The sequence below is a fragment of the Drosophila takahashii genome, chromosome 3R (assembly GCF_030179915.1).
Source record: "Drosophila takahashii strain IR98-3 E-12201 chromosome 3R, DtakHiC1v2, whole genome shotgun sequence".
NCBI classification, from domain to species: domain Eukaryota; kingdom Metazoa; phylum Arthropoda; class Insecta; order Diptera; family Drosophilidae; genus Drosophila; species Drosophila takahashii.
The window spans coordinates 13,613,344-13,630,567 of NC_091681.1; the positions used below are offsets into that span (position 1 = coordinate 13,613,344).

General features: G+C 37.3%; 2 protein-coding genes and 1 long non-coding RNA gene across 10 annotated transcripts in view; 1 reads left to right on the forward strand and 2 right to left on the reverse strand.

The window, feature by feature from the left end:
• The window catches only part of pyd (zonula occludens-like protein polychaetoid), a 95,420-nt gene extending 86,976 nt beyond the window's left edge, over positions 1-8,444 (reverse strand). For all 5 annotated transcript variants that reach the window (XM_070216848.1, XM_070216847.1, XM_070216853.1 and 2 more), the window contains exon 1: positions 7,223-8,444. In XM_070216848.1, the coding sequence (XP_070072949.1) occupies positions 7,223-7,763 (541 nt within the window). In that variant the 5' untranslated portion in view covers positions 7,764-8,444. The remainder of the gene's footprint in view (positions 1-7,222) is intronic.
• A 1,007-nt stretch (positions 8,445-9,451) lies between these two features.
• Positions 9,452-11,751, reverse strand: LOC138913703 (uncharacterized). 4 transcript variants are annotated; one of them, XR_011419510.1, is made up of 3 exons: positions 11,564-11,751; positions 9,961-10,172; positions 9,452-9,892 (listed from the first exon to the last, which is right to left on the reverse strand). It is a non-coding gene; the product is annotated as an uncharacterized lncRNA (long non-coding RNA). The 4 variants fall into 4 exon arrangements; XR_011419509.1 differs by having other exon boundaries at positions 11,559-11,751; XR_011419508.1 differs by lacking the exon at positions 11,564-11,751 and adding an exon at positions 11,380-11,506.
• Positions 11,752-12,305: 554 nt separating this feature from the next.
• Positions 12,306-17,143, forward strand: osk (oskar). The gene is made up of 4 exons (XM_017158751.3): positions 12,306-12,878; positions 13,372-13,789; positions 14,418-15,203; positions 16,044-17,143. The coding sequence occupies exons 1-4, from the start codon at positions 12,326-12,328 to the stop codon at positions 16,144-16,146; spliced, it is 1,860 nt and encodes a 619-aa protein (XP_017014240.2). The 5' UTR covers positions 12,306-12,325; the 3' UTR covers positions 16,147-17,143.
• The last annotated feature ends 81 nt before the right edge of the window (positions 17,144-17,224 follow it).

Below are 17,224 nucleotides of genomic sequence, written 5' to 3' on the forward strand. Positions count from 1 at the left end.
TCAGATAAAGAACATTCAGTATAATTATAATTATTCATGTTAAACCTTCCCATTTTCCCTGTTGCTAAAGGTAAATTTATCAGATCGTGTTTCTTGTACCATTCAAGGTAATTCACACTCCATATTTCATATTTCTTTTTTCAATGTCAAATTTTCGCTTTGATTTAATTGAATTATAAACTGAGCTTGGGCGTTTTTTACTCAGCCTTGAAATTAATGGTTTATTCAAATTAATTGGATTTATCTGGCTCACAGTAGCTACCAAGCGTAGCAAATTTAATTTGGACTTGTTGACATTGTTTGAACTCCCCCTTCTACCTCTAGTTTTTATTTTTCTCCCATTTAGCTGTCATCATCATCATTATTGGGGGGATAGCTAGACAAAGGCCAACATCACTGTAACAATAACAACAGGAAAAACAACAATAAAGGCACTTTTTGTGCAATTGAAAAAAAGAAAGTTTTGCGAAATTAGACTTTGTTTTGAACTGGAAATTGCTTAAATAACAAAACAAAAAGCAGAAAAGCGAAAAAAACATTGCGGTCATTGTTTCTGCGTGGTCCAACTGCGAACTCATTTTAAACGGTCCCCAAAAAAGGTTAAAAAACAATCAGCAAATAATAGTCTGAATACAAATGAGTGGGGGGAAAGTGCTTGTAATTTGAAAATAATTGAACTTAAAATAGGGCAACAATCGACGGATATTCAAAGAATAATCTAGAATATATTATTCTAAATTTAGGTGATTACATGGTACATAGACTAGATGAAGACTATTTTAATAATCATTTGCAAAAGAAACAATTAGCAAATTGTTTGAGGTGCTATTCAATTTTTGAACTCTGCCAACCGAAACTAAGAAAACTTCATAAGTCGACGGGTATTTATACACTCGTGATCAACGAAGCGTTAAATCAAACATTTGCCCAGTCAAACATCTCGATCAAACTAATTAATCATAATTTTCAACAACACAAAAAGACACCAATAAAAATCGAAAATAAAGATCGCAAGCGAACTCCGAGGGATTGAGTGTGGTGGTGGTGGGATCAATGGCCCACCAAGATTGAAAGTTCAATATCTTAAAAGAAAAAAAACCATAAAAAAGACTTTAAATGGGTTGGGCAAAAAGCAATGGAGCGGCAAAACAGATCGATCTTATTGATGCATTGATGCATTTCCTAATGCCAAGAAAACGGTGGAAAACCATTTAAGGTGCTCTCATTGAACGGAACATAAACTATGAATGAAACTAACCATGTGCTTGGGTTGGTATTTGTAAATTAAAGCTAATGACTTGTACAAAAAATTGTAGAAAAAGAGTAGGAATTGAAAAAAAAAATGGGAAGAAAATCCCCAGGGAACGAAGATGATTCTTCATTCGACTTTGTTGTGGTTGCTGCCGGTAAGAAAGCAGCGGGTCAAAATGCAGTAAACACAACGATTCTCCTGTTTTTCTTCACCTTTTCTCAACCATCTGGGATACAGTGGTTGATCGAGATAATAAACTAAGGATGATTCAATAATTTAGACAGTTCTATTTGAGGTTTTATTATTTTAATTTATGAAATCCGTACTGATATTTTGACTTAACTTACAAACTTGGACAGATTGGAAATAAATTTTTTTAATAAAGTTTCCAAAGTTAATGAAACAGAAAAGCCAATTAACAAAATATTAGGAACGGGAAAGCTACAAAATATTTTATAATTATAGATTTTTAAACTATCTTCAGTTGTCTTATTTTTTACCATCTTTGTAAGGATATTTTATAAGAATTCGCTTATATCGAAAGATCACTGTACCCATTTCCAGTGGGAACAGGGACGACGGCCGGTGGAGAAACAGTTAAAGCTGCTTCCAGCTGCAGCAACTGCAACATGCAACTTGCAGCTTGCAGCAGACGCCAGCAGTCTGGAACCGATGAAGCGGTGCCCGTTTTTGGAGAATGGCTTTATGGCCCCGTGAGTCATAGCTTTTTACCCATTTTCGTTGCTCCCGCTCGTTCTTTGTAATCAGAACGAGCGTGGAAACGGAGAGAATGGCCGAAAGAGAGGCAAACAAGTTACCTGCCGAGAGAGGGAGGGGGAGGGGGTTGACTAAGGTAAGGTAGGGAAATGAGGATCGCGGGCTGATTGCGTGACAGTTGTGTGGGTAAGCGGCTTAGCAGTCTGTCCCAAGACTCACCAGATCCGAAGAGTTGGCGACGGAAAACCCCCTATGCCTATGGACCCATAACTTGCGATCAGCTACCGAAATGAATAATGATTTAATAGGGCAGTCTCAAGGGAAATTTAATTGTAATCACGGGAATCACCATTAATTGCCAGGTCGCATTATTCATCAACAAATGCCACCCAGAAGATCTAATTCGATTTAGATTTAGAGGCCAAACAAGTTCTAGTTTTAAATGGAAAAACTAGTTGGTTTGGGCTTCCATTTAAAAAATTAACACATTTGCTTGAGATTTTACGAGTCACAAGTCAACGATCGAAAAACAACTACAACTTTGTTGCAACTGATGAGTTAAGATAAAGTAGAAAAAACCTATCTCGAAGGCAATCGATTTGGCAAGCAATATTTTCTTTAAACTAATTTACTAATGAATTTGGAGCGGTATTTTAAATTTAAATTGCAGTTTTATAACCAGGTAGAGATGCCCCATAAAAAAACATTTTTAAAACTTCCTAAGAGATAAAAAAAGAGATTTACGAGATCAAAAATCATTTTTCATATTTCCTGCTATATAATTTATTAGAATGCTTTTCACGACCCATTTTGCAGTTTTCCGTCCACTATTCTACACATTATTTTGAAGATCTAATGACGACAAGTCTTTAGATCCTGAACCGCAAAACCAAGTTTCTCTCCTCGGGCAAAGTGGAACGGAAGAGAGGTTGGAAAATCAAAACGCAGAAGGCAACAAACAACAACAAACCTCAAGACCTACTTCAACCGAGAAGAAGGAGAGAACGAGATGGCAAAAGAAGTAGGACAGCAGTAGAAAACAAAGACGGTCGAAAACAGGATGCGCATGCGCAGTAGAAACGAACCGAAATGGAACGAAACTAAAGGTGAACATCATTATCATCAGAACTGAACAACAAAGTAAGAGGAAAACGAAAAGGCGAAATCAAAGAAATCAACAAATAAAACTTAAAAGGAAACGATTCTCAGGGGCAGTGCAAACAGACACAAAAGATGAGGCAGAACACGATAAGGCGGCCCAAAAAGGAAATAGGGGAAGAGCGAACAAGGGAGTGCAGATGCCGAAAGGAGGGGACAAATGGGAATGGCAAACGATAAACGTCATCGGCCAGATTATGCTGCATAAATTATCAAATGCAGAAAAAGACACTACCAAAAGGGAGCGCCGCAAAAAGTGGGAAGAGATTCGAGTAAGAAGAGAGCCGGCGAGGAGCAGTCATTGCGCGGCTGTAAGTAATTGTAATTTACGTGAAAAAGGGTACTGACTCTACCCTAGCATTTACTATTGTGGTCAAAATGTTAGTAACTATTAGAATAATAGGAAATGGTATTAATATTAGAAATGTTACTGGTGACCCCGATACTTTTATAAGTTTTGGTAAAATATTACCAAGCTCTATTGTTTAACTTTTTGGATATTAAATATTTTAAAAAGTTTTAGAACAGATGATAACCAAAATGGTAAGCTACAAATGGTGACCCCGATCTCTCCTTATTATTTTCCATTTTAATATTTTCGTTTATTATTTAAAAATATATAATTATAATTAATAATATATTGAGTTCTCTTTCTTACATTTTAATAATTATACCCGTTACTCGTAGAGTAAAAGGGTATATTGTATTCGTGCAAAAGTATGTAACAGGTAGAAGGAAGCGTTTCCGACCCCATAAAGTATATATATTCTTGATCAGGATCACTAGCCGAGTCGATCTAGCCATGTCCGTCTGTCCGTCTGTCCGTCTGTCTGTCTGTCTGTCTGTCCGTCTGTCCGTATGAACGCTGAGATCTCGGAAACTATAAAAGCTAGAAGATTGACATTTTGCATGCAGATTCTAGGAGTTCCTACGCAGCGCAAGTTTGTTTCAAAAGGGTGCCACGCCCCCTCTAACGCCCACAATCGCATATATACGATTTTAAAAATTTCAATATTTTGGAAAAGTAAAAATGCAGTTTTATTGTGTTTATCAATACCTATCGAAATGTAGAAGAAATTTTTTAAATCGGACCATTCGTTAAAAAGTTACGGCGGATCAAAGTTTTTCTCCATCTCTTTCGCACTCCCTTTAGCTGAGTAACGGGTATCTGATAGTCGGGGCACCCGACTATAGCGTTCTCTCTTGTTTTTATTGTTTTCATATTTCTTTAAAAAGTATGCGGCTATTATTTTCCCCTGCACCATTTCTTGAGAGGCAAGTACTATTCTCAGCACCTGAGCTGTAGATTCTACCTACCTGAGACGTCGCGGCAAAGGTAAAGAGAACCTGAGGATGAGGCAATGAAAGGAGGGAGGAAGATGAGGCAAGAGCAAAGCCAGAACAGCACGTACAAGAAATTAGCAAACACAGAAAAAGAGCTAAGGAGAGTGCGATGAGGAGGGGCTGAAAAAGTCGTAAAGAAGTAAAAGCGAAACGACTGCGACAGCGAAACGGATTATGATGTTCCCCAACCTGATCATGATGATGATGAATGGATTGGTCTACGACTCACATAGACGGCGGGAGAATGGTGGAAAGGGGCTAGTCCAAAGGGAGGGGTCAGGGAAGTAGCCTGCGGGGGCAGTTGGACAAATGGAGTTACTAAAAAATAGAAAAAAAAAAGACACCAACACACACACATGACAAGAACATGAACATGGGCCACGCGTTCTCCGTCTCTTTCTTCTTTTCTGTAATCGTGGCCGGAATCGTAAAACGTGATCGAGGGCTTTATGTGTACAATACGTTTTGCCATGGGTCTGATTTTGTTGTTATTTTGGTAGTGTTCTTGTTTTTCAGTTGGCTTGGTCTTGTTGCTGGCACTTTTCAATGCCCTAAAAAACATACTTCTGATTCATGGTTAAAGTTCCTGGAACTTAATAATCACATAAAGATTATTATATTGATGGTATTTTAAGAAATAGTATTTCTTACTTCTTGTATATTTTTAATATATAAGACATATTTTGAATTTATTTCGAAAAACGATCCTTTCATAGCTCCATCATATCGAAGGTTTTCCTAAAGAGCATTTAGTTTGTGTCTGTGGCGCTTCTACAAAAACCTAATTTTACTTTCTTTGGCCACTTTATTCTTAACCTTTTTAGTTTCTATTTTACTCTGCTTTTGCTTTGATTTTATTTTTATTTCTTTATCCAATGTTGTGTGGCTCTTGTATCTCAATGTATGATTATTTTGTTTTCTACTCCTTCCAACCGACAACTTTTTCATTATAGCGGAATAAAACAAGCGAAATCAAAGAACAACAAGGGTTCTTTTTTTTGTGTGTGTGTTGTTTTTGTTATTTTAGCTGCTTTCAGCTTGTAATCTCAATTTTCGGTTTTAGCTCTTCAGATAGCTACAACTCCCTCTACTTTTCCTGTCTTCTGTCTTTTGGTGGGTAATTTACAAGTCTGGGCAGCAAAATTTACATGCCGACACCGACTTGTTGTTGTTTTTCTTGAAATGTTGTTGCTGTTGAACTGTTGTTATTGTTTTTGAATTGTTGTTGTAGACTTTTGGATGGGCTTGGCTACATTAACTGATGTTGTGGGTCAATGATTCAGCGCGTGGATCCGCAACAGCTGTGCGAACTTTTTACGGATCGTTTGGAGGAAGTTTATTTGAGTGAGAGAAATGGGAGTGGATATTCAAGATTTTCAAGGTATGACCTCAAAGAATTTTTATAATTTTGAAATGGAATTTGCGAAAAAATGTGTTTGGTAGTCCCAGCTTAAGATCATTCTGCATGAATAGAAAATATGTCGTTAGATCTTTTCCATAGATCTTTCCAGTAGATCTCTTTTTTTAAGATTATACCTAATTATTAAATGTTTCTTTGTACGTGCTTATCCAAGCATAAACCATGATAATAAATCCAACTGGAATGCAAATGATGGCATTTTTTTGATAGATAGAAAGTATTTTAATCAGTGTTTCTGTTTAGAGTGATTAAGCTCATTAAATCGAAGTGGATGACAAAGTACAACAATGTAAAATGTAAGAAGAGATGTTAGTCTGCTCCCTTAGTTGCCTTGGCAGTACTTCATTGTGGATCACCACATCATTTTTTGAAGAAAAACAAACAATATTTTTCTTATCAGCCAGAAACAAAAAAGAAACTCCTTGGTGTGCTCATCTGGCGGTTGTTGATTCTTTTTTATTCTTTCTTTTATTTGAGTTTCTAACCCATCAGCAAGCGTCTCACATTCGATAAGAGTTTTTCATGGAAAAAATGGTATTTGTTTCCAAGTAGGGAACATTTATAAAGTGTGATATCGTTGAAAACGCGCTTGAAATGGCACCTGACATCTCATAAAACGAATTTGCATAACTGCTAAGTCTCCATAATCAGCACAGTAATCTCAAATAATGCCAATTATTATTAACGCGCCACTGTAAGCGTCTGATGTTCCGCCCACTCGCCCACCTTCAAAAGCAACTCCCACGTAGTTATTAGTAAAAGAGCAAAGGCGACAAAAAGAACGCCGAAGAATTAAACAGTGATCACTAAAAAATTGGTACTCAGATATTAAAGCGTTCGGAAAATTATAATTTTGTTAAAAGAGGCTAATTCATTTGATTCCTCTGCATCCACATGTTTCATTACTGTAAATTTTGTATTATGGCAGTGGCAAAAACTTCAATTAACGAGTCCTCACTGTACAGCGAAACCAATTAGCAGAGATGAGAAATTCGAGAACCGATCGCGAACAATTACGTGAATAATTTACAGCTGAGATATGGGCTACTAAAGCTGCCAACGCATTGTGGGATCAGGTAGATCATACAGAACCGGTTAAGAGAGGGTGTTTTTGTGTTTTTTAATCGAAGTGTGGATTCTACACGGTAAAAACATAATAATGTGATATCATATCAAACAGACATGACAGAGAAACCGCTTAATTTCTTTGAGCAAATGGTAATTATATCCTTGAAAAGATAAAAATGAATTCCCTCAAGATTTTTGGGTACAAAAGAAACCCTTGATGGATTTGTTTTTTCACTGTGTACGAGAAGGAATGGAGTACTTACCGGTCTTGAGACGATCGTTAATTAGATCCTCGATGAGCTGCGGACACTCGCACTCGATGGCGTAGCAGAACTGCTTGAACTTCTCGAATCCGTTCTTGGCGATGATCTCGATGAGATTGGAGCACTGGAGTCGCAGGATTTCGGCGTCGTTTAGCCCGGAACATAGTCCCCCGCCAGAGGGCGTTAGTGAGCGACTGTCGCAGTTGGCGTCTCCGTTGACGCTGGCGCAGCGGGAGGATCCACTGCCCCCGCTGCCCCCACTGCCCCCGCTGGCCGTACTGCCACTGCTGGCGACGGCACTTAGCTTTCGCTTGGTGAGCGAGGGTGCACTGCCAGGAGGCTCCACTGTGGCAGAGGCGGCCGCCGAGGGCGTGGGCGTAACTGCACTGTAGGGCTTCAGCAGTAGATCCTCTTCCGACTGGCTGAGCACCGAGTTCTTGACCAGTACCGCCAGCAGATCGGTACTCCCCAGATCCAGCATTATGCGCTCCTGGTGGCGGGAGAGCAGAGAGCGCACCTCTTCCTCTTCCTCGCGCGTCATCTTGGCTTCTTCCGTTGCTTACTGTTATTTCTTACTGTTACTTATTGCACTCTCCAGCTACACAAACAAATCACGCTGCCAATTTTCCGGCATTTTCTTATGAGATTTACGGGATATATAATTATTACGTATATTCACGATTATATTTGGATATTTTATGGTTTTTAAATAATTTGTATTTGATGTAAAATAAGTTGGGATGAATATTTGCTTTTGCTTAACTTTATTTGTTTGTTGTATTTAGCCAAACAACTTAACCTTTGTTTTCTTATTATTTTCACTTTTTTTGGTTTTGTATGTCGTTAAATGATTATTATAAAGATTTCGTTTTCATTAATATGTAATTCATTACTTTTTCTTTGTTTTTTACTTTATTTTTAACTATTGCTGTTAATGCAAGGGTTTAATCATTTCGCTTTTTGTATTAAGAAATTGGATTTCTTTACTTTCTTACAGAGAACACTTGAAAAACGCGCGCCTTTTATTTTCGTGTGTTTGTTTTTATACGTCGCTTAGCCGCTCGCAATAAATTCGTAAACTCGATTGTTGGTCAAAAATAATATATATTTTCGAGATCAAATATTTATATTTTTACCGGCACTTTATCTGATTCGTATTTTTTGTTGTTATTTGAAAAACCCATACGCAATTTGACGGCTTTCGGTACCGCACGCTCGGCGCTTGAAAAAAAATTACCGAGTGGATAAAGTTGCGAGTTGCTTATATAGATTTCAAGTCCACGACTCAGACCGTTCTCTCTCATTCGGTCTCTCTCAGAGTGGTTTCACGGTACCCTGTAGTCGAAGAGTTTGATGTTTTCGTGCTTGAATGAAAATGGTAAATAATAAGGAAAATAATGTGATTAAAAAGTGCACTGGCTTAGAAACGATCTTAGAAAACAAAATTGGAAAGTTAATTATAAAAAATAGCTTTTTTAAGTTTGAAGGTCGATACTAACGAGATACTTAGAAGAAATGTGGCATTCATTTTGGCAACATATTTAGTATCTAGACATACATACATATCTAGACATACAAGTAGGTACACAGAATTTTCTAATACAATTTTGTTACTCGGTATTTTTTGGTCGATTAGATTTATTTTCCCAATTTGAGTGAACTTAGGCAAGAGAATAAGGCAAAACCGATTTTCACAGAGAGAGCAAATGAGAGGGAAGAGCGAGAAAAGTGTAATTGCGTTTGATTGTTCATGCATTTTCACTGCAGCTGCAATGGGCAGATATGCGTGAGTGTGTTAGTGAGGCGGCGAGTGTGAAACAAAATCAAACAAAAAGTAATTGTGTTTACATTGCACTCTCTCAGTTTCTGACTTTACCTTAACAATTGCTTTTGTTTTTTTGACTTTGCTCGAATATCACGTAGATAAACGTAAGCGTTAAATACATTTATTTTTACTTTATGTCAATCAAATATATTACACTCATTTTATAAACCGTTTTAATTACCAAAATATAATTAATTTACATATAAAATATTTATAAAAATACATAATTACATTGTACATAATTGTACATAATTTAAGATTTTTGCAATGTATGGAAAATAAAATGAAATTTATTGACATAATTTAAAATCATGAGGAAAATTCCCAAATTAACAGTTTTGAATAAATATAAAAAAATGTTAGTTATTTATGACTTATGACATCAAAGAGATTTATGGCTTGTGTAAAAAGAAAACTAATATTAACAAACTTTTTAAGCAATTTAGTAATAATATCATTATTTTTGGAATTAAACAGAAACACCGAATATGCTAAAGTAACAATAACATTTACAAACTTTTTAAACAATTTACGGATTAACAAAATATCGTTAGCAGGCATTTATTATTTTTGGAAATAAACAGCAACACCGCCTAGGAGCCTTCAGTCAAGACAGCTTCGAATTAACATATCGTGTGGGCATAATGAGGACTCTCTCGGGGTTCAAAAACCGGAATCGGAAGCAGTCTTACGGTCTGCGACACCTAGCCTTGATTAATTGCCGACCGGCCACACACTCAGCCACATGCTTAGCCGTTTATCTCGAGTGCTTTGCCATTTTACAATCTGTTGGCCAACTTGTAACCGGTCATCAGAAAGGAGGCAGACACTGATATAAAATCCATCTGAAAGGTAGAATTAAAATTTATTGCTATCTAATTGTTTATTTTTATTTCATTCTACTTGCGTATACATTTTAAAAGATTAATAAAAACCTTTTAGAACCTTTTGTTTTATTTTCAAATACTATACTAGTAATACTTTTTCCCCACTGTAATCCACATCCACATCATTACAGAAGGGCTCTAATTACGTGTGTTTGAATTGCGGCGTTCTGATTAAGGCCCTTTTGCAGGCCAATCGATGACTGCATTGGAATAATAATAACAGATGTTTAGCCAGACCCTGGAAACGGATAAGGATAATTAAAGGAAATTAGTGATGGAGCTGCCGAACGGTGGCCAGATTCCAATGGGGTGAACTTCTGGTTAATCGTTCTGTTCTGTTCTGCAATCTTTGAATTCCAGTCCAACATTCCTGATATTTTCCGCCTGTCAGCAGATTAGCAGGTGTCTCCGCCCCCAAGTGAGGCAATAGCTAAATTGTTCGCATAAATTGATTACAATAATTTGCCTATCCCCCAACTTTAAGCCGCCCTCTGCGAAATAACCTCGCTGCTGGTAAATATTCTAAACTATCTGAAAGAATAATAACAACAAGTTGCCCGGTCGGCTTCCATAATTTATGCAGAAATGCAGTCGAACCCAATGAAAAGTGTCGTTCGCAAATCTAGGCGGTAAATTGCTTTTTGCGATTTCAAATGCACTCCCACAGCTCTAAGGCAAAAGTTGTCAATCAAATACATATGTTCTTCAATCTGAAAAAAAGGGAAAAGTAGGTGTACTAGGTATCCGATGGGAATGATAGAATTATGTTATAGTTCTAAAGCAAAATAATTATAGAGACTTTCTTATTTAACAAGGCTTATATGCCAAGATTTACCAAAAAAAAACCTAATACATCATTATTTTATTTGAAAAATGTGCTGTTTTAAAATCGAGTGACCACTGTAGTTCTTAGGTGGGTGTAGAGAAAAAAAAAAGAGCTGAATTGTGCGAATGTTTGTGGAAAGCCTGGAATGCAAATTACTATTATTACCGGACAATTGCTCTGTGCTGTGAGTGCAGTCAAATATAAGTACATATATATAGTAGGTACAAATGTATAAAACACCACCCGAAAGGGAAAATTGAATGGCACAAAAATCTCGAAGCTGATTCACCCCACTCTAACTTATTGGGATTACGATTACACATTCAGCAAACTGAGGAAATGGGGAAGGGAGTGGAGGAGTTTTATCAATTGGACCACATGTTCTTGCCCAGTGTTCCCATTTTGTATTGCTCGTCACGTCTCTGCAGCTTCCTCTGTAATTAAGGCAGGGCGGGGAAGAAAAACTACAGTCCAACGTCTATAAGTAAGTACTTCCGTAAATTATGGATTCACTGCAGTGGAACTTATGAGTTTCTTGAGTAGTTTAAATGAACTTACTATAAAATATTATATTACATTAAAATATTATCATAATTATTAAAAAAAAGTTTTTATATACCTAGACGTTTGAATTTCTGAGGCTGCACTGTATTAAGTTTCTAGAATTAAGAGGTTGTACGCCTCCTTCCGATTGTCTGTCTTTCTTCCGGGGTGCAAAAGTCAGTCCAAGCTGTAAGAAGACCCCTGAGTCATCCATCAATCGCTGGTGCTGGACTAACCCCCAGACGAATATCTTACCTTACCCTTCTCGGAGTTTCAGGTGCACTTGCTGGCTAATCATCTTGGGGAATTGCCGAGAACCAGCTCCATTTGCCGATTAGCAGACCCACCGCACGTGGTAACGCTCGTCGGCACCATTTGAGTTATTGTGGAATTTTTATTATTTCGTAATTGCCTTATCAAGCACTGCAGACCGACTGGCGTGCTGTTTTCTAATCTGGACCAGGAGAAAGGCCATTAAAGCTGAATGTCCAGCTGGAACGCAGTGCAAACTGCTGTGAGTAATGGTCGTCAAATGGTTCTGCAGGTGGTAATTCAGTTTAATTGTTTTTAGTGGCTTCGTAACCTGCTTTGAATGGGTCTAATGGACTCTAAATTGGCACATCGATTACATGGATTGAAGTCGAATCAAACAACACAAGATATTTTAGCTTAATTGTTTAATTTATTTGTTTTATTGAAGCTTATCCGCTAAATTGGCTTCAAATAATAAAGGAGAAAGAATGGAGTTTAACATAAATTCTAAAACTTATAAAAATCGGGGTTGAGATTTTTGCCATAAGAGTTCTCCATTACTTGTTCCCCAAAGTGGTTCACCCTAATTTCCCAATCTCAATTGATCTTAAAACATAACCTCTGCCAACTGATAACCGTTACTCCTTTTCCACCTGCTCTTTCTTATTCCAGTACGAATAGACCCGTAACTCTCCAAATCGAGATGAATGGAAAGGGAAGGTGGAGATAGTGAGGGCTCCAAAAAGATTGCTCTCACTTTCGTTCAAGCGATGGCCGCAGTCAGAAGTGAATTCCCAGGCGAACCGATCAGTTATACGAACACCAATACTTCCAACAAATCCAATTGCCTGAGGTCCGTGAAAAAACGTGTGACCACGTGTTTGCAGCAGTTGCGTGAAAAACTACCGGCATCCGGATCTTTTCGCAAGAGTTCCTCCAGCCGTTTTTACAAGATCTTCGTAAAGGCTGAGTTTTCCGCCTTTGGAGAGCGTTTTCAGAAGATCTTTAAATCGGCGCGAAAAACCGAATCGCCGGAGTTGTGGAAAGTGCCGTTGGCCCATGACGTCACCGGGCAGAGCGGCCAGCAGTTGCAAATCGTAGCCAGACTTTTCTCATCCACGCTGATTTCCACCAAGGAAATCCACTACAACAACAACAGCTATAACTATAAAAGCCGGAAAAGCGAGAGCTACAACAGCAACATGACCATCATCGAGAGCAACTATATAACCGTGCGCGAGGAATTTCCCGACATCGATGCCGAGGTTCGCGCCATATTGCTGACCCATGCCCAGAATGGAATCACGATATCGAACATCAAAAGTGAGTAGCTTTTTATTCTTCAGCAATTATTTTAAAATTTATTTCTCAAAAAAAAATTAATTAAAGTTTCGGTCTAATGGAATGACATACCATGATATACAGGGGTGGTCAAAAGTATTTGCACAAATTACACCTCATAAGAAATGTGCAAATACTTTTGACCACCGCAGTTTAATAATAGCTATACAATTCGAAAACATAAAAAAATTATTTTTTTGTATTAAAACGTTTTTTTAAATTTTAAAATGTGTTTTTTAAAAGTTTACCTGAAAAATTAAAAAAAAAAACACGTGGTACAGATAAGGTTGCTCTCACGCTTCGAAAGAGTTTTTGGAAAACTGTACTGGAATTGCCCGAAGTAAACTGAATAGAATCCATTATTTTTCCGCAAATGTGCACCATTTAATTTTTTTTTATTATTTTAATTTTATAAACTAAAATATTTCTAAAAATTTCAGTGCCAGAAATAAATAATATAGTTTTGATTTTCCAGGTGAATATCGCAAACAGACGGGCAACGCATTTCCACTGCACGACAACATAACGGACTTCCTGCTGACCATTCCCCATGTGACCGCCGAGTGCAGCGAGTCCGGCAAGCGGATCTTCAACCTCAAGCCGAACCTGAAGAACCGCCACCTGCTGGAGATGGTTCTCAACCAGAAACAGCGCGCCAGCGACTACAGCAGCGGAGCTCCGTCCTTAGAGGACAAACCCCGAGCACCGCCGCGCTACTGGAAGAATCCCTACAAACGGCGGGCTCTTTCACAGCTGGACAACAACCTAAACACCGTGCACAAGCTAACGGATGAGCAGACCAAGGCGATCAACACCAAGGCGGCTCCGCTGCAGCAACTGGCCAAGGAGGCAGCGGAGTCGAACTGGTGCTACCAGGATAATTGGAATCATCTGTGAGTACCACACAAATAATTACATTTTATTTTAAAAGCTTTTTAAATAATTCAAATACTAACTTAACTTGAATTAAAAAATTTCGAAAGATATCGGATATAAAACTTGTTTATTAATAGTTAATTCTGTGTAAAAAATATATAACCTATCTATCCATAAAAAAGTGTCACTTTTTGCCTGAAAATTTGTCGCTAAAACAAAGTTTAAGTACATTTATTAATAGCCAGCAATACATTGTAAATATAACACAGATTTTAACTAAATTAATCATAGTTTATTACAATTTGTTATTATTCATTTGCCTTACAAAAAAAGAAAAATCTTCCTCAATAAAGATGCTAGACTTTTAAGTTGTTAAATAATTTTTTTTAATTGTGATTTTTATGAACCACTCTTTAAAACGTTTTTAAATTTAATTAATCATATTTTTAAATAAACATAAGTTTCAAAGATTATTAATTTTAATATTTCATTTTTTAAGCATAGAAGCAAATAATTATGCTTAAACATAACATAATCATAAACATAATATAATATTCCTTATTATGCGTGTTGCACTTTGAAGTGTGACACTATTTCGATCAAAATTTGGTTTATTAAAGTAATATATTTTACCTGAATCCTTAGGAACAACTTCTACCAGCAATCCAGAGTAAATGAACCACAGATGCCGGTGCCCATCAACATTTACAGCGATGCAACAGAGGAGCCAACCCAGTTGGATGCTCCCGAGCATCACCCACACTGCCAGAACCACAACGAGAATCAGAATCCGAATCAGCATCAGAATACCAAACAGAACGTAAACCAGCACCTGGGCATTTTCGTGCAGCCTTTCAATGATATGAACATTATGAAGAGACGCCACGAACTGACGCCCACACCCACGACATTATCGAGTGGAACCTACAACGATTCGATGCTGACGATCAATTCGGACTACGATGCCTTCTTACTGGACTTTCCCCTCATGGGCGATGATTTTATGCTATATCTCGCCCGCATGGAGCTCAAGTGCCGTTTCAGGCGCTACGAGCGGATCCTTCAGTCGGGCCTTTGCGTGTCCGGACAAACGATCAACGGCGCCCGGAATCGGTTGAAGAAATTCCACCTTCCCGAGGGCACCCAGATCATCGTGAATATCGGATCGGTGGATATATTGCGGGGCAGGCCTTTGGTTCAGATCGAACATGACTTTCGGCTGCTGATCAAGGAGATGCACAACCAGCGATATGTGCCCATCCTCACGAATCTCGCACCGCTGGCAAACTATTGCCACGACAAGGATCTGTGCGACAAGGTCAGCCGATTCAACAAGTTCATCCGGGCCGAGGGCAGACACCTGAAGGTCGTTGACATACACTCCTGCCTGATCAACGAAAGTGGCATCGTGCGATTCGATTGTTTCCAGAGGTGAGTGTGATTTATTCTATTAATTCCTTTGAAAATTATCAAATTTATTTGGTTTATATGCCTGTATTCATAAATAAATATATGTACATTAGGGCGGTCCAAAAAATGAAATTCTATTCTCACCCCTTTACATGGTATATTAAAGCAAACAAAAAATGTATGTGAAAACTAAAAAAAAATTTTGTTCGTGATTTAGACCTTGCGAAACGTCTTCCAGTTTAACAATTCGAATTTGGTCGAAAAAAAATTGTTCTCCCATTTCTTGTCTTTTCAAATTATGAATTTCGTTGGAATTATTGTTAAAAAAAAAGGGAGAGCAAAACATCAACTGAATCGTTGAAATCTATGCCACATAGAATAAAAAAACTTTTTGATCGAAGGCAACTGTGCGTATGGGTGATAAACTTTGAAGTCACTTCCCAGACCCTAAAACGCGATTTTTTCAAAAATGTTTTTTTGGTTTACCTTGAATACCACAATGCGCTCCGTATAGGCCGGTGAGAGTAGGACCTTAAAAATTTCCATACAAATGTGGACCGCCCTAAAGTACATTGTACAATGTTCATTAGTACAAAAATAATAATTTAGATCTGAATTAATTCAAAATAAATAAATAAAAAGTTATACAAAAAAATAATACTTTTAAAAAATGAAATATTATTTTTACAAATTTTTAAACATTTTTATTATTTTTATATTTTAGTAAACATTCTATTAAATATTATTTAACTTGTTTTATTTTGGTATTATTTTTATTTGTTTTATAAAATAAAGTCGTAACTAAATTAAGTTAAAGTTGTATATCAAAATTTAATAATTAATTTAATATTATTTTTACAGCTCACCACGCCAAGTCACCGGTTCCAGGGAACCATATCTGTTCTGGAACAAAATCGGCCGTCAGCGCGTGCTTCGAATTATTGAATCGAGTCTGGAGTATTAACTTGGGTTTCCTATCCGAGATATGTGGACTGGGCTGGTACCAGAATCAACCATGAAGATTTTTGATGATTTTACGATTTACGCTGATGGCTCGCTGTTTTTACGGAATTCGCTTAATTTTAATATGTTTTATATGTACGTCCCCTGTGTCTTTGTTAATATATGTTCGTGTACTTGTGTTAGTCCCTAATTGTATAAAATTGTGTGTTCCGTGTTCTTTGTTAGATTTTAACTTCTTTTTTTTCCGCTGCCTGTGATTTATTTCGCATACCCATTGATTTTCTGCACACTTTTTGCTCCTGTCCCAAAAGCTGTGTGAAAAATCGAATTCGAAATAATTGCAAGCAGTTGAAAACTTTTCCTCTTTTCCCAAACCATTTTCCCTTGAAATCTATATTTTAAATCGGATTGCAATGAAAAATGGAATTTAAATGCAAATCATTGCAAATGTTATAAACTGTTTTTTGTTCCACACTTTTTGTGGGCCAAAATGCTTCATGCTCCTGTATAGCAACCAGCCACACGCCTCCTTGGAAAAGGAGGAGTGGGCGTGGCCAATATACATTTGAGCCATGCTGGATTTTGGCTGTAATGAAAATGCACTTGGTTCACTTGGAAAATTCGCTTGCACAAAATCAACGCCGCGGCTGATTTATTATTAATGTGCTCAAGCAAATTCAAGTGAAGCATTTGCGCGATTTTCGTCTTCCTGTTTCCGTTGAAAAAAGTTTATAAAAAGCTTACACTCTGCTGCAGACACGCCACCGGAAGTGCGCACTAACCGTTTGTTCGTAGCACAGTGTAGAATTTCAGTGCAAATTACTACTCTACTCTAAACTCTTCTAGATAGCTATTTACTATTTATAAACTAATTTATTGTCTTGAATGTATGTTAATTGTATGTTTTGATGGTGATCACGTTTTTTTTGTCCTATAACAAGAAGCAATGTAAAATCCAAAAAAAAATGAAAAAAATAAAACAAGGGAAATAACAATGAGTGCTCTGCATTTTAAAATATTCAATGGGGCGAAAGGGTGTTATATCTAAACGCACTACAATATTTTATATAATCTACAGG

Excerpts from the sequence above, each read along its gene's own strand:
- osk (XM_017158751.3), top strand. The coding sequence starts at position 12,326 with ATGGCCGCAGTCAGAAGTGAATTCCCAGGCGAACCGATCAGTTATACG. Across the intron at positions 12,879-13,371 it reads CACGATATCGAACATCAAAA|GTGAATATCGCAAACAGACG; the intron begins GTGAGTAGCTTT and ends TTGATTTTCCAG. Across the intron at positions 13,790-14,417 it reads CAGGATAATTGGAATCATCT|GAACAACTTCTACCAGCAAT; the intron begins GTGAGTACCACA and ends CTGAATCCTTAG.